Source organism: Saccoglossus kowalevskii, chromosome 15 (assembly GCF_978046115.1).
Source record: "Saccoglossus kowalevskii chromosome 15, keSacKowa6.1, whole genome shotgun sequence".
NCBI classification, from domain to species: Eukaryota; Metazoa; Hemichordata; class Enteropneusta; family Harrimaniidae; genus Saccoglossus; species Saccoglossus kowalevskii.
The window spans coordinates 7,735,928-7,761,170 of record NC_140655.1 but is presented as its reverse complement, the minus strand read 5'-3'; the positions used below and the strand labels follow the sequence as shown (position 1 = coordinate 7,761,170).

The window sequence follows — 25,243 nt, the reverse complement described above, 5'->3', positions numbered from 1 at the left end:
AGCATGTGTTGTTATCGTCGGTTGGGATTCACTTCCCGCATGTGCGTAGGTGACCCACCCACTTAAAGAGAATTCTGCTCAGTTCCCTAATTCCCATCCTAAAACGTAGTTGATGTCGCTTCAATATATCTATAGGCATATATATGAAGTAAAAAATGGATATTATAACAGTTTAGAAGAAATTTAAAGTTCATGAGTGTGACCTACATCTCTGTTCTAACCACTCAAATTTGTCTATACATAGGAGGAGCAAGTGTACTTGTTTCACTACTCATTAGTGAATACATGTACGAGACATGAATTCTCAATTACGTGTTGAAAATATCCAATAGAGGATGGTCTACTATATGTATTTTGATCCTCAGTGGTTTCTATTGAATCCTTTCACTTTGAGTATGATAAGAAATTATTGGCTTTTTTTTAGGGCTGAGATCTAAAAAAAAAGACTGAGAAATTGGTCAATTAATACACATGATCAATAGAAAAAAAAATATTGTGGGGAAAATAAATGTCACCATAATTGCAATTTGAGATTGGATTTTGAACCAAAATGATATAATATATACCAATAATGTCCATGTTTTGAGGACATACTGATTTTTAGAAACAAAATGGCTGCCAGTCAGCCAACTTTGAGAAAATGCAAAATAAAATTTTTACTTTTTTTACTTTATCTGAACAGTATTTGAACAGTATTTGAAAAAACCCAAAACTGTTTTGACAATACGTATGAATACTCCCTAAAGTATACATTGAATAATCACATAAAATTGAAACCTTACCAACCCTATGGGTATAATGGTATAACCAAATTCACATAAGATTATACAATACCTAGAGCGTTTTTCATGACGAGCTGATTTTCCTGCCATAGGACACCAAATGTACTCCACCGTGAATTTCCATCAGGTATAGGATGTGATTTGATCCAGCCTCCGCAGGCATACTGGTAAAAATCATCACATGGATCGATGCTTGTATCCATGGAATTGAGTAAACTACTTGCTACAGTCACGCACGCAGGACTCAAACAATAATCTGAAAATTAAAATCATAAGGTTATTGGTTACGACAACATTTGACAAAGGCAGACATTTCAATTTTTAACACCTTGAAATCTTGATCATTATCCATTTTGAGTATAAAAAAAAGTTATTAGAAAGTCACCAATGACATATCAAAGATACGAGTTTCAAGCCCTTAATTATCCACCCTTGAACTGAAAATTGAAAGAAGTTTAAGTTTGACACCAAATTCAAGTTTTGCATCTACACAATGTTACTGAACATGGTAATGCATTATGGGAAACATTTCAAGCTTTGCATCTACTCAGCGTGTTACTGAGCAGATGTGCAATGCATTATGGGAAAGAAATTCACGTGTTGCGTCGACAGAACATGCCACTAAGCAATGTGCAATGCATTATGGGAAAGAAATTCAAGCGTTGTATCTACTTGCTAGTCATATACACTGATGTAAATCAAAATTTGAACTTTGCCATAAATTACAAGATATCTGCACAAAATTGACTCACCTGTGGGTTTGCGTTTGGCGACAACTAAAACCAACACAAGAACAGTTACGAGAAGAATGGCACAAAATATAAACAATAATCTTTCTAGATTTGATAAATTCTTCCACATTGACACACAAGACGATGTCTGATTCGATGAAGCCCTGAAAGTCACGTCTGGGGGTTGCGTTTGTTGCGATACAACGTTCGCCTGTTCCAGACTACCCATACTACCCGCATCCCCAGGATCCGTGTCTCCATCCTCAAATGTTGTACGCTCATATTTCATCATCTGTTAAAATGAAAAATATAAGATTTGAAATGATGAGAAAATTAAACAACAAACAAACATACTATGTATACAAATATGTGCACGTCTACAAAAATATATGGTTAGTGTTCGTCTCAGGATGTCTTTTCTGGTGTTTTTGCATAATTTGTTTTTACGATTCTATTGGTATAGCACACTTATTTTAATTCCACGATCAAGTTTGATTGACGGACATACGCAGGCGTAGAATAGAATATACAGCACACATACATTTCAAAGTTGCATACAATTCACTGTAAAATTATTTACTTTCATTGACATTTAATTTCACTATTTTAATATTTTCAGAATATTCACTGTGTTTTAATTTCACAAATTTGTCAAAGAAACAATGAGTTTTATTAATAATAACTTTATTACACTACTAAAAAACCTTCAGAGGGTTTTTGTATGGTAAGGAACATAAATACATACAATACATAAGAGATAAAAATAAAATGTTAGTAAAATAAAATAAAAAAAATAAATTAATTACTTTCTGTGGTTTTAAAAATTGTGCTCTTTAAGTATTTTGCTAAAGCTATATTATTCTCCATAATCTTTTTAAATATGGAATTCACATCCATTGTGTAAATATTTATTGAACACTCGTCAAACAGTTTTTTTCTTTGTTCTATATAGCCAGTACAAAATAGCAGGAAATGTTTTTCACATGTTCATGTAGATTTAACTTAGCGGATTTTACTTATCAGTGAAGATAGCAAAACCCAGTGAATAATTAATGCATTTACAGTACACCCAAATGAAATATGATATTCCACTTATGTAACAAGTGATTAATTCGGGAATTCTATAAATTGAGTGAAAATTAAACAATTCATTGAATGCATAAAAAAACAAATTTAGTAGACATTGGGATATATACAGTACGGATATACATCTGATACAACATGGTGTAATAGCTGCATAAAAAATTGTGGTTATTTTAAATTTCAAGAGTCGTCACAGAGCATGCGATCGAATAAAATGTGAACAAACAATGATTTTTACATGCATTGTATTTAAGGCATAGAATCTGTATGAACAAAACAATTGTGGCAAATCATAGTAGTTCACACCAAATTCAAATTTTTCACTACTAAGCATTTTACCACACATACCGGTACAGTGTATATGCAATGCATCATGGGAGAGAACTTCTAACCGTATATTCTAATTTAATGCTAAGAAACGACACGAGAGACAAGGTCTTGGCTGAGAGCAGAAGTGGTGTGAGCCACGGCCAAGCGTCGTCGCCGAAACCTGCTCCGTGATGTGAGTCGCAGATTTGATTCACATCACGGAGAGATTAGCATAGTACTTGATCGAGGCCAGTCAACCTAAAGGTCACCACCCGGCCGTCGTTGCAGATACCATTTCCATGCACAGAGTCGCATGTTTGACTCTATTCACGAAGAATGGTAGCACGTTAATCAAGTGGTGCTCGCATGCACTGCAATGACAACCCCCAAATTATGAGATGGCCAAGAGTGGCGCAGCGACAAGCAAGCCAAGGAATCGGTATCAATGAACCTGGGAATTGTGAAGCATTAAAGTACATAAATGCGATGTTGCTTGTGATATGTAAAATACAGCGGTGGTGGTCATGACGGAAAGTGAAGTAAATGATGCAAACATGTCAAGGTAAATGTCTGAAGCAAGATATAGTTTGTGTAAATAAAGGTAACGATGTAATAATGATCGGGTACAAAGTTGGATGGTCAAAGGTAGCACCACGGCATAGCACAAGTACATAGATGTGGCAAACGAAATGCCAGCGGGAGAGTCACGTGAAGTTGCGAATCCACAAGGTGATAGGAGGAGGCGTCTAATATGAATGTTCGCAGAGGATGGGAGGCACGGCTTGTAGCGTTGACGAAGGCGTGTTGATATACACTTGGTATGCGCTGCTTCGCCATCTTTCTAGAGTCTTGATTAACCAATCTGGCACGTTCGCTTCTGCTGCGGTTGTCGCTGCCCCTCGTCTGAAGCTGTGGGTTGTGTACAGGCATGGATTTTGGATCCCAGCTTTAGTCAACAGGTCACACAAGTGGGTAGTTAGGCTTTGTCGTGTAAGCCAACTCCCTGAGTGGAACTAGAAGGCTGATGTTTGGGGTGATGGGGCATGGATGCTGCGATACTTGGTGTACGCACGAACTGCACAGACTGAGGTGAATGAAGGTGCAATTTTGACGATGCAGCCATGAATGGATCTGTTTTGGAGGCACGTAACTGGACATGTAGCTCAATTGCACATGATATGTCTTCGATAAGTAAGGTATGGGTTTTGTCAAAATGTAAATTCGCTGACTCTTAGGAATCCAAAGAATGCGACCGTAAATGCTGACCATAGCATGAGTTTGTCATTTGTGTGGATAGATGGGTGCGTTCGGAGTAATTCTTTCAGGCGTCTTAGAATGTTCATAGTGATAGGGAGTCGTGCTTTCTTGGTGTCCCCTAATGACCTTTTGATGCCAAGTAGTGTACGTTGTAACTGTACGTTGTCCGAGATGTTGTCTGGTTGACCTGAGTCAGTGTGTAGATGGATAATGGCCGCCAGGTAGACCTTAATGGTTTTGTACGTTATGCCAGTCTGAGCTAGATGGGTGGCAAATAGAATGGTTGCTTGTGGTGTGACTGGGTATGCTGGTAGCCAGTATAGGTCACAGAAGTTGTGGTAGCGTTTTTGGCCGACTTGGTATACTTTATTTTTAGCTGGAATTAATATTCAATGAAAAGACATTTTGGGTGTTTTGTAAAAATTTATTTTCACTGATTTTTGATGACTTAAATGTAAAATATAGAAAATGTAATGTAAAATATACTTATTAATTCCTTTAAAAAATAAATTTACAGTATAATAGAAAACTACATTAGGAATATATATTTTTTTCAAATGTTTTAATAATTATTCATATCACTGAGCAAAAGTTTGAGATATGACGAAATAATTTCATCATGAAAACCATTGCTAAAATGCAAATTTTGTTTATTATTTTGGCAATTCATTAGGATTATGGTTAATTTTAGCTTAATTTCCTGTATTCAAATAATGAAAACATGAAAAAGGTGATCCATAATCTTCAATTCAGTTCAAACCTTCTTAAGCGACTGTCACAGACGATACACCGGCAATGTTTATCTTTTACTGTACAAATCAGATTAAATAATACGTATCAATTTTCCAAAAAAGCACAGATTTAAGCCACAGGGCAAGACTAAGTGACGTTGCACTTCAACTGCACTGCCAGATGAAGACTTATTTTTAAAGCATTATAATTGAAGAATAATAATAATAGAAAAACATAAAAATGTCTACTCGCATGGGTAAATAGTAGATCATGTCTTTCTGAAAACTCCATATCATTAATAGCAAGTGCACAAAGCAGGAGTAAAAAAATTGTAAAAATGTGAATTTACGTGATATAGGAAGTGTGAAAAATAATTGCTGATGTGCAAATAAGATAGTCTAATATTTCTGAAGCAGAAATTTGAATTGGAAAAATTATAAAAATATGTTCAACATTCATGAATTGACACTTGTATTCATTTCGATCAGCATTGTCACTTTTTTCTATATTTTGTCAAAATAGAATATGTACGTAATCCTTTCAAATTTCAAACAACAGTTTTTGAATTCTGAGAAATGATCTGAAATGAGCAAATTTTGAAAAGGACTGATTATGTTGAAATGATATTAAAATAGTACAATTGGTGTATATTGATGTAATATATTCATGAAACCAAAGATCATTAAATACTTTTTTTTGACAAGAGAAATATTTGCCTTTTCACCACTAAAATTGGGCCAGAAAAGCAAAATTTTTTGAGTAAAAACTGGAAATTGACTCAAATTTATGCAAAATTATGTTTTCTGTGCAATGTACACAACAAGATTAAAATACATAAAAAAAAAAATAATGTCTACGTACACAAAATTTACATGTTGGTTTACGCAAGGCAAGTAATGAGGCAACGTACAGAACAATGCATGCAATGATTCATGAGTTGCCTTATGTGTGTGGGCGCAATGGATTTGAAAACACCTTCTCAAAAGCCGGTCATTATGGTTTTTAACGCAGCTATTCACCACAGTCAGTTGCCATATGTCTAACCACTATTGATGCAGAGTTTTTGTGAGAACTGCCTCACGTAAACCATTTCCTACCATACATGTATTATGTACAATTGATCTATGAACGCAGACAGACGTATTCACAGACATGTGGATACACTTAACACAGAATCACAGCATCGTTCCTTGGAAGACAACTACAAATACAATGATTTTCACAGCAAAATATAACCCTACCTTAACTTGCCATGTACAACAATGTCTATGTGAATTATGTAAAATGTATGGTGTGAAATGAGACACAATACCATACTGATGATGGAAAAGATTACTCTTGGACAATCTATTAGCGATCATCAGCTAACTGATATTGTTGCCATGGTCACAGTATTGTGATCCTGCAGGTCTTTCATTTATCTTAATTCTATTATTTAGAAAAAAGTTATTTTGCATATATTTTTATATTAATTTTTTTAGCAGTGAAAAAAAATTGAAAAAAATAATAGTAGTTTAGACTTAAAAAAAACTTTTTATGGAACAATCTCTCCATTTTTAATTTTATATTAGAGAAATACATTGATTGGCAACAAAGTACACTTTATTAATAATGTTAATTTATTACTTAACAAACAATACATGTAGCAATCGTAAACAGCTCTTAGCAATTGAATTCCATTATTCAAAAACCAAAATTTGAATACAACATTTTTCACTTTTGAATATTTTTGAACTAAACTGAACATAATTTCTCATTGTCACTGATATTAATCAAAATTTTTAGAGAAAATTACAGATTTCTCCTGTAAAAGGTGACAAGAAGTTTGCATTCAATAACTTCATTTGATTGCAAAAGCCATTTTTTGCAAATTCCATGACACGAGAATAAAAACTTTCACACGAAACCATGTTTATAAATATTTATAAACTGTTTTCATTGGAAATCAGTCTCATTCAAATCTAAACAAGATGACCACATTGGCTAGGAATTAAAGGCACACCTCTCCATTTTTTGTGCTCTTATGCACCAATTATTCAGCTTTAGATGATTTATGATTGGTCAGTACTTTCCCACCTCAGCATGATCTACCGGGTACTATACTGTATTACAGTACTTCATCGAATCTGTGACATCACAGCATAAGTACCCTAATTTTCATAACTACCCCCCCTCCCTCTATATCCTACCCTCTTTAATACTTAATACACGAGCAGGAATTTAAATAGTCATATATTGTTTTATATTGAATATCACAGACAATTATAAAGCATATCAGTCATGACATCATCGTTAAAATAGACAAATCTTGAATAATTCTCGCGAAAAAAATTCATGATTTACAGCCATATTTATGAAAAGTGATTTATCTTAAATAAATGTTTCTTTTCATCCTCTATGACAAACAAATCACCTTGCCTTGGAGGGTCATGCTCTTATGTTCAGTTATATTCATTGTTTTTCTTTACTGAAACAGACAAAATGAATCATAGACTTGTGATTGGTTTTTATTTTTTTTTTATTAAATTTAAAATATGTAACAATTTTCATTTTGAATTAATTTTAGCTGAATGGATGATTTAGTGAAAATAAAATCCAGCAAGTTAACCTTTTTCCCTATATTTTACTTTCAACTCATCAAAAATCTGTGAAAATGAAATCAATTTAAAAGACTCAAAAGTATTTTCAGTGAAAATCAATTCCAGCTAAAATAAATACAGTAAGCTCTGTCACATAGACTCAAGTATCAAATATAGTGTCTGAGGTAATTCTGAAGTTAATAACAGTAAAAAATAACAGATGACTATTAAAAAATTGTATTTTAAATGTATCCTTATCTCCAACTACTGGTAATATTTTTAAATAGAGTCTGAATGGAAAAAGTATACGGATTCCCGATGATAGCAACCCACACTTTAATACTTCATGCATTATTAACAGTATTCATAGGCTCTATAGTTGCAATCTGTTCAACAAATAGATCAAATAATGAATTAAAAAACAAAAAATACTGTCCAATAGGTCAAAAACAGTCATATTTTTTCCGTCAGACAACTTTACAATACACTGTGAAATTTTTGCTGCTAGAAGTTTTTCTGATTTGAGAATGCTAACGCAATCATAAAGACAAATGTTGCGAGAGTCACTGACACTCTATTTTATAAGACAGCGAAAACAATTTTCATTGCTACAAAATTTCATGATTTTCCCCGACTAAAAAAATGTGTCTCTTATTACAATTGTAACAATTTGAATGCCATGATTGTTTCCCGCCAATATTTAGGTGCAACATTTTGCCTATTTTAAGGTAATTTTTAGATAATTTTGAACCAAATAGACATAATTTTCTACTGGCTACAAGTGTTAGTCAAAATTTTGGAAAAAATATGAAAAAATTATGGAGGTTGTAATTTGTGATGTCGATCGACAATTGTTGACATTTGTGCTCAATGGGTTAAAGTGCTTTACAATAGATCAGAAATCAATTACCGCAATTAATGTTGTAATGAGAAATAAACAAATTACATACAAATTTAGGCAAGCAAAAAAGGTGGAAACAACTACCAAAAACAGCACATACCGTAAATATGTAGATTAGCTTTATGCAGTAAATATAAGTCTTACAGCTATACAGGAAGGATACATAAACTAATATTATTAAGTCATGCAGTCTGTACATTCAGATATCATCCTACTACATAAATGATTTGAAAATATACATATATCGCTCTAGAGAGAAAAACCTATTTCTCTGCAATAATAATGTTCTTGTGTCTATCAAACTGCCGCAGTCATGGAAACCAACTGAATTGGTGTTTATATAGCTCAGCGCTTCCCTTGAGGTGATAGATGAATTGAAGAACATACAGACTATTCTATACAGGATTTTGCTTACTTCAACTATAATTGATCAATTCCCCAAATATCTACATTTTTTTGAGACGATCTTTGACCTGTATCATAGTGGTAACGTAATTCATAGCATACACAAAATCAAAGCTGAGAAAAAAATGATCACCAATTGCCATGACAACCTGAGCCATAATTCATAGTTATAAGTGCAGTAGACAAAACATGATGTTGAAAACAAGTTTAAGTGGTTTCCATGGTTACAAGAGATCAGGGATTGAAAAGATATGGCAGTCAATATAAGCAATTTTCAAAAAGACCTGCAATACCTGAGATGTATTTATGAATTCATTGACATTTCCATCAAAGAATTATGATATACATTTTTTTATAATGATTTTTTATTGATCAGATGCAGTAATCTTCATAAGTCATATGTTTTCAAAAAAAAAATAATCATTACAATGACATACAATTTTGTTATATATCACTTAACAAAAGGTAGAAGTAAATGAAGTATCGATTCGGAGAGACATTTTGGATTACAATATATGTTTAATAATACCCTGTATAAACCAAACAACTGTTCATAGTCTTTGTGACATGCCATGTTCAATATCAGTGAAGTGTTAAAAAGACGTGATACTCGCAGCATGCTGATGCTTGAAAATCCTCTGTCTAATAACTTATATAACACTGAAAAGTCGTATACACATCAAGGATTTAAAAGATGAGTGTAAAAAGTGGTGAAAAAAGTGATAAATATCTCACAAGAATTGAAGATCTCACAACAACTTAATATCTCATGAAAACTGAAGATCACACAAGTCTTGAAGATCTCACAAGTATTAAAGATCACACAAGAATTGAAGATCTCACAAGAATTGAAGATCTCACAAGATCTGATGATCTCACAAGAATTGAAGATCTCACAAGATCTGATGATCTCACAAGAATTGAAGATCTCACAAGAATTGAAGATCACACAAGAATTGAAGATCTCACAAGAACTGAAGATCACACAAGAACTGAAGATCTCACAAGAATTGAAGATCTCACAAGTATTGAAGATCACACAAGAACTGAAGATCACACAAGATCTGAAGATCTCACAAGAATTGAAGATCACGCAAGAATTGAAGATCTCACAAGAACTGAAGATCTCACAAGAATTGATAAGAATTGAAGATCTCACAAGAATTGAAGATCTCATGAAAACTGAAGATCTCACAAGAACTGAAGATCTCACAAGAATTGAAGATCTCACAAGAATTGAAGATCTCACAAGAATTGATAAGAACTGAAGATCTCATGAAAACTGAAGATCACACACGAACTGAAGATCACACACGAACTGAAGATCACACAAGAATTGAAGATCACACAAGAATTGAAGATCACACAAGAATTGAAGATCACACAAGAATTGAAGATCACACAAGAATTGAAGATCACACAAGAACTGAAGATCACACAAGAATTGAAGATCACACAACAACTGAAGATCTCACAACAACTGAATATCTCATGAAAACTGAAGATCTCACAAGAATTGAAGACATCACAAGACTGAATATCTCATGAAAACTGAAGATCTCACAAGAACTGAAGACCTCACAAGAACTGAAGACCTCACAAGAACTGCATGAAGACCTCACAACAACTGAAGATCTCACAAGAATTAAAGATCTCACAACTGAAGATCTCACAACAACTGAATATCTCATGAAAACTGAAGATCTCACAAGAATTGAAGATCACACAAGAATTGAAGATCACACAAGAATTGAAGATCTCACAACAACTGAAGATCTCATGAAAACTGAAGATCACCCAAAAATTGAAGATCTCACAAGAATTGAAGATCTCACAACAACTGAAGATCTCATGAAAACTGAAGATCACACAAGAACTGAAGATCACACAAGAATTGAAGATCAAACAACAACTGAAGATCTTACAACAACTGAATATCTCATGAAAACTGAAGATCTCACAAGAATTGAAGACATCACAAGACTGAATATCTCATGAAAACTGAAGATCTCACAAGAACTGAAGACCTCACAAGAACTGAAGACCTCACAAAAACTGCATGAAGACCTCACAAGAATTGAAGATCTCACAAGAACTGAAGATCTCACAACAACTGAATACTAGTATCTCACGAAAACTGAAGATCTCACAAGAATTGAAGACCTCACAAGACTGAATATCTCATGAAAACTGAAGATCTCACAAGAACTGAAGACCTCACAAGAACTGAAGACCTCACAAGAACTGCATGAAGACCTCACAACAACTGAAGATCTCACAAGAATTAAAGATCTCACAACTGAAGATCTCACAACAACTGAATATCTCATGAAAACTGAAGATCTCACAAGAATTGAAGATCACACAAGAATTGAAGATCACACAAGAATTGAAGATCTCACAACAACTGAAGATCTCATGAAAACTGAAGATCACCCAAAAATTGAAGATCTCACAAGAATTGAAGATCTCACAACAACTGAAGATCTCATGAAAACTGAAGATCACACAAGAACTGAAGATCACACAAGAATTGAAGATCAAACAACAACTGAAGATCTTACAACAACTGAATATCTCATGAAAACTGAAGATCTCACAAGAATTGAAGACATCACAAGACTGAATATCTCATGAAAACTGAAGATCTCACAAGAACTGAAGACCTCACAAGAACTGAAGACCTCACAAAAACTGCATGAAGACCTCACAAGAATTGAAGATCTCACAAGAACTGAAGATCTCACAACAACTGAATACTAGTATCTCACGAAAACTGAAGATCTCACAAGAATTGAAGACCTCACAAGACTGAAGATCTCACAACAACTGAATATCTCATGAAAACTGAAGATCTCACAAGAACTGAAGACCTCACAAGAACTGAAGACCTCAGAGGAATTGAAGATCTCACAAGAATTGATGATCTCACAAGAACTGGAGATCACACACGAACTGAAGATCACACACGAACTGAAGATCACACAAGAATTGAAGATCACACAAGAATTGAAGATCACACAAGAACTGAAGATCACACAAGAATTGAAGATCACACAAGAATTGAAGATCACACAAGAATTGAAGATCACACAAAAACTGAAGGTCACACAAGAACTGAAGATCACACAAGAATTGAAGATCACACAACAACTGAAGATCTCACAACAACTGAATATCTCATGAAAACTGAAGATCTCACAAGAATTGAAGACATCACAAGACTGAATATCTCATGAAAACTGAAGATCTCACAAGAACTGAAGACCTCACAAGAACTGAAGACCTCACAAGAACTGCATGAAGACCTCACAACAACTGAAGATCTCACAAGAATTGAAGATCTCACAACTGAAGATCTCACAACAACTGAATATCTCATGAAAACTGAAGATCTCACAAGAATTGAAGATCACACAAGAATTGAAGATCACACAAGAATTGAAGATCTCACAACAACTGAAGATCTCATGAAAACTGAAGATCACACAAAAATTGAAGATCTCACAAGAATTGAAGATCTCACAACAACTGAAGATCTCATGAAAACTGAAGATCACACAAGAACTGAAGATCACACAAGAATTGAAGATCAAACAACTGAAGATCTTACAACAACTGAATATCTCATGAAAACTGAAGATCTCACAAGAATTGAAGACATCACAAGACTGAATATCTCATGAAAACTGAAGATCTCACAAGAACTGAAGACCTCACAAGAACTGAAGACCTCACAAAAACTGCATGAAGATCTCACAAGAATTGAAGATCTCACAAGAACTGAAGATCTCACAACAACTGAATACTAGTATCTCACGAAAACTGAAGATCTCACAAGAATTGAAGACCTCACAAGACTGAAGATCTCACAACAACTGAATATCTCATGAAAACTGAAGATCTCACAAGAACTGAATACCTCACAAGAACTGAAGACCTCAGAGGAATTGAAGATCTCACAAGAATTGATGATCTCACAAGAACTGGAGATCTCACAAGAATCAAAATTCTCCCGAGAACTGAGAGATGATCACAAAATCGCACTTAAAAAAAACAGAAATTTCTAGAAAACCAAAATGAACCTTTGAATGAAGTTGTTATCTTGTACATTTTTCTCAATGTCCTTTTCAAAGCATCTATTATGCATGTTTTGCATTTTTGAATATGAAGATAATTTTGTGCATTTTTGTTAAATACACAATTAAACAATTCAAAACGTTCATTACTCTAGAAATGCATTTAATTCATGCATGTTTTTCATCACGTTTAACCATACCTTGATATCTAAGTTACATACCCTTATCTTATAAATCAGTGTTAACACAATTGGTGTACAACAAAAATGATCAAACTCTTTTTTTCCAGTCACCATGGAAACCATTAACATTTTTGCTACATATGAATGTATCTGTAAATCAATACTTTTTTGAGAGCCCTAAATTGTCACCATGACTACGATGTAATTACAGCCAAAGAATGATCTATCATCATACACAGAAACATCTTTGATGCATTGGTGAATTTTATCTTTCAGTTTCTATAGAAACAGATACTTGCACACTTGAAACCATGTCAGAAGTATGTTAATTGCTCAGAATTGTGAAAATAATCCCTCAATTCAGTGAACAATTAAATTTTGCAGTATTTTAGGATTTTATTTCTGATCAATATCTAGAGGGACGAAAAAAACAAGAGAAAAATATGGATTATCAAAACACTTGTATATATATTACGTACATTGTACTTTCTTTATCGATGGTCACAATTAACTGTGCATGACACATTTGGGGCACAACTACGGTTTTATTTAAAAAGAAAAAACAAACATGCGTCCTCCATACCTTTACATATTATGTTTCGTGAAATCAGAGAATTTAATTTAGATAACTGATTTGTTGAGCATCCAGCTTTATTATATTCTGTGGAATCTACGTAGTGTTCATTACGTTATCGCATTTGAAGAAGAAACTAACATTCTTGCTATTAAGTTTTCAAATGTTCCACAGCGTTTTTTTTGTTTTAAAGCGGGGGAGTCGTCACCTGCGCATGCGTCAGATGGCCATAGCGTGTCATTGTTTACAAACAAGCTTCTACCCATGAGTCTTTGCATTTTCAGAGTGCGTTGTTATCGTCGCTTGGGACTTAATTACCGTGCATGTGCAGGTGAGGACTCTCTCGCTTTAAATAACAGTTCTATTTACAATGTAACAAATGTATCTTCTACTGGGGTGACAAGGTGCATTACTGGAACATTGTTCTGCCATTTCAGCATCTGTTCATTCACCACAGAGTAAAATTATAGACAGTATGTGTTGTGTGAAACCTTACAGTATTTGCATAACAAAAGCAGGTCTGCCTGATCCAGTGATGTAATACATCATACATGTATCTATGTTGCTACTTCCATTATTTTGTTTCAAAGAGTTACACTAACAAAGAAAAGGTATACACAGAATTTTCAAATTGATTTGCCTTCATACTGCATGTATTTTTTCAGTGTCTAAAAAGTATGTTAAATTCCTTTTCAAAAATGGAATCGTGATCGGCAGCGGTACCGCGTATACATGTATGCACATATACTGTATGTTTCTTATGTTGGACCTTACTCAAGCATTGTTTTTGTGTACGTTCCAAATAATATATCCTATAATCCTATCCTACTGCCTACATGTATATCCTCGATCTTGCATTCACAAGTGAGGGACTGTGATAAAACATAGGCTAATAGACACTTCATATACATAACAAAACAGTAAGCGCTAAATCAAATTCCGATACAGTCTCCATAGGCAGTGTGTAATGCAAATAGATATATACTCAAAAGCATGTATATGTATATCCCATAAATAAACATATGATGTCTGAATGGCCTGCTCTGTGTTTGCAGAACAATTAATTGTACTATTGGAGCTGTTTAACATAACAAAGAGACTTGGATAAATTATGTGATTTTTGTGCAATATGCCATCTTGTGTAAGTTAGTACTTTTGGTGAAATTGCTAAGTTTTGTTAGTTATGCTAACTTTCTAGGAGACAGTCTAGTATATCAGATACTTGTATATTTATAAAGTATGATTGGAATGGTATGCATATATTTGGTGATGGATTAGTTGTTAGCTCCTGCCAAATGAAAAGAATTGTTTTATTGCATTTTCACAAAAACTAATTAATTAATGTACAATAAATATAATATCCAAAGGATATGAAAATATGAATATTTTGACACTTTTTCAACAAAACAAAAATCATTTCAAAATACTGATTTGTTGTCAGAATTTTTAAATCTTTCTTTGATGCTGTTGGTTTCCTAAAGAAACAATAATTCTGAAACTTCAGATCATTTTTGTTTTCACTGGGGATGCTTACTATATAAATTAGACTGTTGTTGTTTGCTACAATCGTTAGAGAAAACATTTTGTTTGAATACATATCCTAATTTCTGCCCTCTTTTTTTATTGGTAGATTTTTGAAAGTTCCAGAGAAATCACCTCGAGCTCACATTTACATACTTACAAATGTGCTTACTACGGAACATAACAGAAAAAAAAACTGTTCAGAAATTTAACGATGGCAATCTGTTTTTCATTTCCATGTACACTAGGTTTGACCAGTCTAGTGTTTGTTTTTCCTTTGAGGTAGCCAGCAATTGGAATCTGTCCTATATTTTACATAGTCAGACAGAAATTTGATCCAATCAGAGTTGGTCATGTTTGAGATTGCTACAAGCGGTTATTTGTTTGTAATGGTAACGAATAGCCATTATTTTTTATAAAGACAAAACTGTCATTACCTGGGAGTGCATTATTGTACCACACAACAATAGAAAACATAATATACCGGAGATATATCAAATAAAATCGATATAAAATTCATAAACAACATAAACAAACACTTTCTTATTTTCTTTCTCTAGAATCCATATCCTACCTTTCCTGTTGCTCCATCCTGTTGAACGATTGCCATATTTTCCTTAGACTAAAAGCTAGACTCTTACATCAAAGGTGCTGGGACAAGTGCACTACCCGTAGTAATCAACGTACATGCTCGGTGGCCAGTTCTCATAGAGGAGTTAATTAATCTATTTAAAGACTAAACAACTAATCAAACATTCTAGTCTATTAACTATCCTAAATACACTGCAAGCAGATTGTTGCTGTCAGTCGATTTATCTTCATTTCACATTAGGTGACCTATATTGTACGTAGTATCAATGTACCTAACATCTGTGCCATATCACAGTACTTTTATCCTGGGGTCGTTATCTGACATACTTTTGCCAGTGTAACAGATTAAAGCACGGAAAATAAAGTGGTTTACATAAATCAACATCAAACAAAATTTATTGGACATGCTTGGCTATTATCATCTGAAGTGAATTCAGACTCCATGGAGAGTGTCATTAATTTTTCATTAACTAAGACCTTTGTATCTTTATGTCAGTTTAGAAGTACTGATTAATCGTATATCGTATCTCTTAATCGTATATAACTATGTATACATGTACTAGTACGTCTCATAATTGCTGTAGGATTTAATGATGTACATAGCATATACTCGTCAGACTATCAAATCTCCCGGAGATCACGCAATACATTCTTAGAAGAGCTCTGAAATGAACATTAAATTAACAAACATATTCGTACACAAACTGAACAGTTGATCATGTGACTGAAAAAACAACGTACATGTACTTTCTATTGATATATCATTTATATATTCAAGTCACTGTACGTAGTGCAGGGGAGTACATGATGGCAGTTGACTAGTAATCAAAAGGAGGCTTAGAAAAAACTGTGGGCTGAAAGTATTGGAGACACATTCAATATTAAAGATTAGTGACCACCTCATATAAAGACCACCTGCCTATAGTGACCACCTCATATAAAGACCACCTGCCTATAGTGACTGCCTATAGTGACCACCTCACATAAAGACCACCTCACCTGCCTATAGTGACCACCTCATATAAAGACCACCTGCCTATAGTGACTGCCTATAGTGACCACCTCATATAAAGACCACCTGCCTATAGTGACCACCTCATATAAAGACCACCTGCCTATAGTGACCACCTCATATAAAGACCACCTGCCTATAGTGACTGCCTATAGTGACCACCTCATATAAAGACCACCTGCCTATAGTGACCACCTCATATAAAGACCACCTGCCTATAGTGACCACCTCACATAAAGACCACCTGTCTATAGTGACCACCTCATATAAAAACCACCTGCCTATAGTGACTGCCTATAGTGACCACCTCATATAAAGACCACCTGCCTATAGTGACTGCCTATAGTGACCACCTCATATAAAGACCACCTGCCTATAGTGACCACCTCATATAAAGACCACCTGCCTATAGTGACTGCCTATAGTGACCACCTCATATAAAGACCACCTGCCTATAGTGACCACCTCATATAAAGACCACCTGCCTATAGTGACCACCTCACATAAAGACCACCTGTCTATAGTGACCACCTCATATAAAAACCACCTGCCTATAGTGACCACCTCATATAAAGACCACCTGCCTATAGTGACTGCCTATAGTGACCACTTTCAGGCTATAAGGCATAACATACAAGCAACTTGTTTATAAAGACCACCTGTTTTATGTGACAATCTTTTCAGTAACATTGCAAATTCTTCCTTTGTTTAGAGGCCAAAATAGTAATTAGCCTTCTGTTTATGTAAAAAAAAAAAATTTATTTTGATCAACTTGAATAAATGTCATTCTAATTAATCATGAGTAATATGTATAACCTCTTTACGACTTACAATATTTATTTTGATCAACTTGAATAAATGTGTTGCAACAGTACCACCTCATTAATTTCTAGGTGTATATTATGTTGAGTATGAGTTGGCATTCATAAAAAAAATTATCTAACCTAAACAGATTTGACAGTTTGTCTGAGATAAACCAAGAAGTTCTAGAGAAAAAAATACATAGAAATTTGAAAAAAGTTGCACAAAAATGTTGGAAAAATGTTGGCATTTAATTAGTAATTCATGTAACATTTTATTTTTCTCACGTTGCTAAGAGTTGTCATAACTACAGGTAAATGCATACAAAAGTTAAATGGTGTCAAGGGTAAATAATATAAGGGCATGCAAACTACATAGTCATTGTCTTTTCCGTTCAAATGTAAGAATTTTGACAATATATCCTATAATATAAGGTTAATACAAGGATACCTTAAAGTATGCACAAAGACAGTACAGCTGGAGTATCGACCGACGCACAGCGGAGGTCGATTCACGGCGTACTGTCTGAGTGCATACTTTGAGGTATCCTCGTAATAACCTTATTATTATACATCCTTTCCCTCCAAGGATACAACATTGGGAATACCAAAATCCAAAATGTTTAGAACAGAATCAGTGAACTTCTTTGTGTGGAGTCCATTCAAACTCTGGTGGCAGCCGTGTTTGTTCTTATTATTACAGGACGCTTACGCACGTAATCATTCCATATTTAGAATTCGCATTTCCTAATATGGTAGGATGAAAATACCCCATAAAATACCGCAAAATTGCGGCACGCTGTAACTTATGGCGTTGCAGTGACAGATGTATAATAATAATATATAATATTAACTACTTAAATTCCTCACATAATTTTTCTCTACTTTAGACCAAATCGTCACAATATTTCATTCCAAAAATGTGGACAAATTTATCTGGTTTTATTTTGGGGAATATAGAGACAAAATTTGACTGAGGTGAATTCAGTCCTTGCCAACACTCACAAATTATCAATTCATGGAAATTTTTAACAATAAAAATTTACAAGTCTATGCAAAGATGCTTACCTAATTGCATTTTATTCAAATGACATCACTACCGATTACATAATGTGATTTATCATTCTAATTAATCATGAGTAATATGTATAACCTCTTTACGACTTACAATAAAATAGACAAGCCACAGCAAAGCAAGGTTGCAATGGTCGTTATAATATGCATACACATTATACATTTAATTGATCTCTGCTGAGCCTGCAGTGCTCTATCGGTAATGTCAGTTCTGTTTTTAACATTAACCCTTAAAAGATCAAGCTAATGTAAAAGCACATAGTCTCACAAGATAAGGGTTAACGATCTCCCTATTTCATCATAGAATTCTCCAAATATATAAACAGAACGTCCCTAAGTAGTAATAAAAGTGCATTATTTCTGATCATCAATTCTACTTAAAAACAAGAGCTAATCAATAATATATTTGTTTTGACACAGAGTCGTGATAGGCTGATGTCTATTATTAGAACAGTGAATTGAGAATGAGGTTGTCTTGGAAATCCTGTCTTATATGTCTGTAATAAATATTGGAATAGGTAATTTACTTTTAATAGCTAGATTATAATCGTTACACAACAAATAGAATAGAATAGAATAGAATAGAATAGAATAGAATAGAATAGAATAGAATAGAATAGAATAGAATAGAATAGAATAGAATAGAATAGAATAGAAAAGAAAAGAAAAGAAAAGAAAAGAAAAGAAAGGAATAGAATAGAATAGAATAGAATAGAATAGAATAGAATAGAATAGAATAGAATAGAATAGAATAGAATAGAATAGAATAGAGAATAGAATAGAGAATAGAATAGAGAATAGAATAGAAAAGAGAATAGAATAGAATAGAATAGAATAGAATAGAATAGAATAGAATAGAAAAGAAAAGAAAAGAAAAGAAAAGAAAAGAAAAGAAAAGAAAAGAATAGAATAGAATAGAATAGAATAGAATAGAATAGAATAGAGAATAAAATAGAGAATAGAAAAGAGAATAGAAAAGAGAATAGAATAGAATAGAATAGAATAGAATAGAATAGAATAGAATAGAATAGAATAGAATAGAGTAGAATAGAATAAAATAGAATAGAATAGAATAGAATAGAATAGAATAGAATAGAATAGAATAGAATAGAATAGAATAGAATAGAATAGAATAGAATAGTTGCATCCTAAATCAACATACATGTAGTGTTTACATTTATTAGAAATCTAAGATAATTTTGCTACAGTGTGTGATATACTATTATTGATTTAATATCACACTCAAAAGTTACATTATCTGGCTATCGACAATTCACTCTTCATAATCCTATATAATACAAAGAGAACACTCATGTGACAGGAATGCATCTGTAGTTCTAATTAACGACGGACTGTAACAGTTTTATTCATGACAAGATCATCTATATCCCAGTCAGCTGTGTCTGGAAAAAGAAGACTGCAAATGACTACTGGGAATTGTTTTGTTCTCTGTCAGACATTTTCAAATTCACATTCACAGAGCTGGATATAATTAATGGGCTGTATTAGTACATGAAACAAACGTTGAATTCAAACATTAATGAACTACTGTAAAACATGTTGAAAAAGCGGCATGCAATTTTAGCGAATTGTGGTAAAATGACGTACTAGCAAAATGTTTATTTAGCGAATCTCTCTTGTCATTGTTGCTTTCTTTGTTTGGCAACCATTTTGAATGTATAATAAAGTCATTAGCGACATCTTGAATTAGCGAATCAGTTCTCTCGCTAAATTCTTGAAAAAAACATGCTCGCGAAAAAGACATGTTTTACAGTGCTTGAAGGACACATTGTATGTACTGGTAGACTAAGATCTGATATGACTCAATAATTTATTGATACTTGAGTGTGTGTGTGTGTCACATAATTAAAAAGGAATTCACAGCATTTTGAATACTGTAAAACTGCTTTTATTTCACAAAATGATAATTTGCGAACAGTGCCAATTTTCTGGGGTCCTATAAGGGTGTCAGTGACTTGTGTAAAGTTTTCACGAATACGACGACTCGCGCAAAATTTGCTGATGCAAAATTACTGTGATTTTATTCAGTAACACACACGCTATACAGAAACATCATAGCTGATCACATATACATACAACAAATAATAAGACATAAACAAAGAACATAAAGAAGGGTTAATATCTTGCCTTGACAATTTTGAAGTGATTCAGTATTGAGATAGCCATTCATTCAACCAGTTTACTTGCAAGATGTTCTTGCAGTTACAACTCTACAGACATCCGATTAATGAGTTAATAAAGGTATTCTTGGATGGCAATGGCGAATTGAAGCACATACAGACACTGTATAGTTAAAAACAAAGAACTATGTGTTAGTAGCTACGAATTAAAAATTACAAGTGTTAGTAATTATGAGAAAGTATTAGTATTACAGAAAGGAATTACAAGATGATAATTAATTAATTAATTAATTAATTAATATGTACCGGTAAGATACTTGTGGTTGATGAAGGTTATTATGAATCAAAGAAAGCTTAGAAAGAACTCCCGCGTGCTGAGAGTATTGGAGACATATAAAAAATCAGCCTTCCAAACAAGAAGCTTGGAAACTAATATTTGTCTGCTTATTTGAGATGTACAACATGAAAACAATGTGATCCACATTATTGAAATTTATAATCCCCAAAATAATTAAATTGTTGCAATGTCTTAGAGTATTTATGTACCAAGAGTAATTGAAATAATATAAGAAGTACATGAGATATTGACGGAAAAGCTGAAACCTGACTAATTATTATGCAAATCAGGTAATTAATATGTACAGATTTTAATGTAAAACTAATAAGGTCTGCGCAATGTAACATACTATCAATGTACCAATTTTCATTGAAATGTGATTGGAACTTGAAATATTGATGGAAAAGCATATTATGAAATATTATGCAAATTATTAATTAAAAAAGTTTATTGAAATGTGATGATTAGTACTTGAAATATCAGGGGAAAAGCAAAAAAATGTATTAATTATGCAAATTAGGTAATTAATATAAATGGATATTAACCCCAAATTAATTAGGTTCATGCATTGTTCTATGATATCTATGTGCCATATTTCATTGTAATGTGACGATTTGTACTAGAGTATCAGTGGAAAAGTCTAAAATTGGCTAATCCTTATGCAAATTAGGTAATTAATATGCATGACTTTTTATCATAAACTAATCAGGTCTGCACATTGTATCAGAGCATCCATGTACTAAGTTTCATTAAAATCCAATGAACGGTTCTTTAGATACATGTATCAGTAGAAGAGTCATAGAACAGCAAAAAATTAGCTAATTATCATGTAAATTAGGTAATTAATATGCATGAAATTCAAACAAAACATAATCAAATCTATACATTAGCGCGGAGTATATCTATGCATCAAGTTTCATCAAAAACCAACATGTTATGGTTCTTGAGATATCAAAGGAACAGACACAGACACACATACACACACACACACACACAGACACATACAGATGCACTAACTGCAAAGACTCCCATTGTGTGCTTTGCACACAGAGTCAAAAATTGTTGGTGTATTGACAATTGTGATGCATCAATTTTGGAGACATTTGAAAATGTTTAATTATGAAAACAGGTTGATTTCATTGAATTCTCATTTAAATAACGTGACATTAATTTACACTTGTATTGCATATTGGGAAAATTGTTTGCCTCTTCAGAAAAAAATAAACTGGGACAAAAATATAAAAAATGAGGCAAATAGGTCACATATGATGAGACTACAACAAAAATGTTGAAGGATTATATTTTTTCTCAAAGGCTTAGAAAAACCCCAGTTATTCTTCTTATTAGAAAGAGGGAGCATGCAGAGAACAATATGTAGATGAATTTAGTATTTACCCCGGTATAAAATAAAAAGACAGAACGAGTAGGTGAATGCATGGTAGGAAAAAAAAAGGTTGCAAAAATGAGAAATCAGATTGTGCAGGAAAATGATTGAAAGGAGGCGAGTATTATTTTTGTGTCTTGACATCAGACAGCATAGTGTGTAATTGCAGCAATCAGACATTCAACCTACAAAAATGTATGCTTTTATTTGCATTCAGTTTCCAAGACATGCCTCTTATAGTGTTTTCAATGCAAATGCTGTCGCTTCTATACAAGTGTAGACAGTCCAAATAATTATATGTAAATACATACAACTGCATTTTTGAATAGTTCTCACATCTGCTTGGTTTTCATGATAGGAGGAGAATTTGCGTGAATCTCTGCATAAAGATGTAAAGATTACAGTACAGATGGTTTACCGTTGTACATGCTTTGATGGTACTATATTCTGAACAACAGAGCGTATCTTATTAATAATTTTTAATTAATAATAAGGAAAGGAGTCAGTACTACCCGGTATATTCTTAAAATGAACGTGTAGTTCTGCATTATTTAAATTTGAAATAACCTATTTAAATCATTTTCTCGTTGTGCAACAGATCTTAATTTGTCGGACATATTGAAATGAGATCATGGCCAGAATTTCAGCTGGAAAGATGTTTAATATGTACAGTATTGGCAAAATTTGCAAATGGTGAATACTGAGAATTCATAGACGTGACTTTCTAATGCACACATATGTAGCAACATTTTAAACCAAGCTTTTACCCCCAAGTCAAGGTGTTATTGATGTACTTGAGAAACCTTTACAGTATTTGCTTTTTTTAAGGCAGTTCAAGCCTAATTCAAATCTTGCACAAGAGAGCGTGCTGTTGCACACAATGCATTGTGGGAGAGAACTTTTAGTGGTAAAAATAATAGAAAACCATTATCACACTGGGAACTAGCTTAAAAATTTCACCACCAGTTACCTCTTTTCATCAGAAATACACAAAGTACCCCTTGTTTTATAGTCTGCACTTTCTGTCAGAATAATGGCAAAAAAAAAAATAGCCAAATTTTTTGAGTAGAACTGAAAATTAATCAACAATTAGGGTTCATTTCCAGAAATATTCAGGAATATAAAACAAAAATGCAGAAAGTGTTTTAATGTTAAATTTTGGAATTGTCATGAAAACTCAACTTTTTTTTGATACTTTCAAAATTTCTAACATAAAAAAGCATAATGAAGAGAGAAATGAATATCTATTTTTTGGGGGGGCCATAACCTATGTGGCGTTTCACTCAAAAAACAACCACCATTATTTTCTATTAGAAATGCAGCTTAGTGGAACATTATAAAATCATTTGATGACCAATCTTATCGCATAAGCTTAAGGTAGGAATGCAGTTTACCTGACAGGTATTTTAATTAGTTAATTAGGAAACCAAGATGACCTCCCTTGTCCATAAAACTATATATTTTCGGAAAGCTTATTGTATGAATTTTAAAATTTTGTAAGTATTTTGTTTATGGACACTATAGTTTGAAATAGGCACAAAAATGTGCTTTTTTGGTCAAAAGTTATTTATTTATTAGCTTCTAAACCATGCTTCTGTTTCCTGTCAAAATTGGTTTACAGGTACATATTTTTACTATGAAGAAAGTGTCGTCTTGAAAACTGTCTACCAGTTGTCAATTTTGCGAGCAACAGCTCAAATTTCACTACTTCAAGTTTATGCATAAATTAACACCTAGGCTAGTCGTCTGTACGATTGTTGTAACACTGTTCAACTAAAAACAATGCCCAACCGTGTTTTGAAGATTAACACATTGTCAATCATTTGTGAAAATTGCAAAACAAAAGGTCAAAGCGTCTAGGAGCTATTTTTTTAAAATTTCTGGGATGTGCACTAAAAAGAAGCTGAGATACTTGCTAATTTGCATAACCATTCACTCTGTAAGAAGTTTGCTAATGTTCATAATTAAAATAGCTGTAACAGTTTCAAATTTAAATGTATTATCGTTTTTTAAAAAGTTAAATATAGTGCATAATATGGAGATCCCGTCATTACTTTTTTTCACCATGTCTCTTTTTGATTATTTATGTACAGCCTTGCTAAATCTTGCTAAGCATTCAAAAGAGAGAATGTTTGCACCTGTTATCTATATTTTAAAATCATCTTTTGAGTATGTTCCACTATTCACAATTCTACAAAATGTTTACAGTCTATAGCCAAGACTGTTTGGATAATAAAAAGCAACAACAAAAAATTTCACTCCCAAGTCCCCACAAACATGCATCTCTACCTTAATTTATTAATCCACAAACTGAGCATTATCTCAATCTTCTCTTTAAAGAATCTATTTAATTCCAAGTTAACATTGGTTAACACCAACTTATGAATAGAATTAATGAATAAATTATCGAAAATGCATAAGAATGTGGCACCAAATTTTGTCAGCATTCAAAAGGTTAAATTATTGAGAAATATTCATTCATTCTTCAAGAATCTTTCTGCTAACCTTTCGAACTTCAGATGCAATCCACAAAATTGAATGAAGTCTGCTTCCCTGAGAAGAATAATTTATTTCTTGTTTTTCCGAATTAACATTTCAATGGCGCCATATTCTGTGGTGTATCTGTCTGTATTTGTCACACAGACTTTGAACATAATTATATATTCACCCAAGAACAACAACTTTATAATATATATCAACATATTGATGGAATATATCTGAATGCCTTCTACATTTCTAATCAAGAAGATGAAACAGACTCTACGAATA

At 33.1% G+C, this 25,243-nt stretch overlaps 1 protein-coding gene across 2 annotated transcripts in view; it reads right to left on the bottom strand.

The window, feature by feature from the left end:
• The window catches only part of LOC102800598 (endothelin-converting enzyme homolog), a 67,559-nt gene that overhangs the window by 19,450 nt on the left and 22,866 nt on the right, over positions 1-25,243 (bottom strand). For both annotated transcript variants that reach the window (XM_085508678.1, XM_085508679.1), the window contains exons 2-3: positions 1,535-1,805; positions 835-1,038 (exon numbers count right to left, since the gene is read on the bottom strand). In XM_085508678.1, the coding sequence (XP_085364804.1) occupies positions 835-1,038; positions 1,535-1,805 (475 nt within the window). The remainder of the gene's footprint in view (positions 1-834; positions 1,039-1,534; positions 1,806-25,243) is intronic.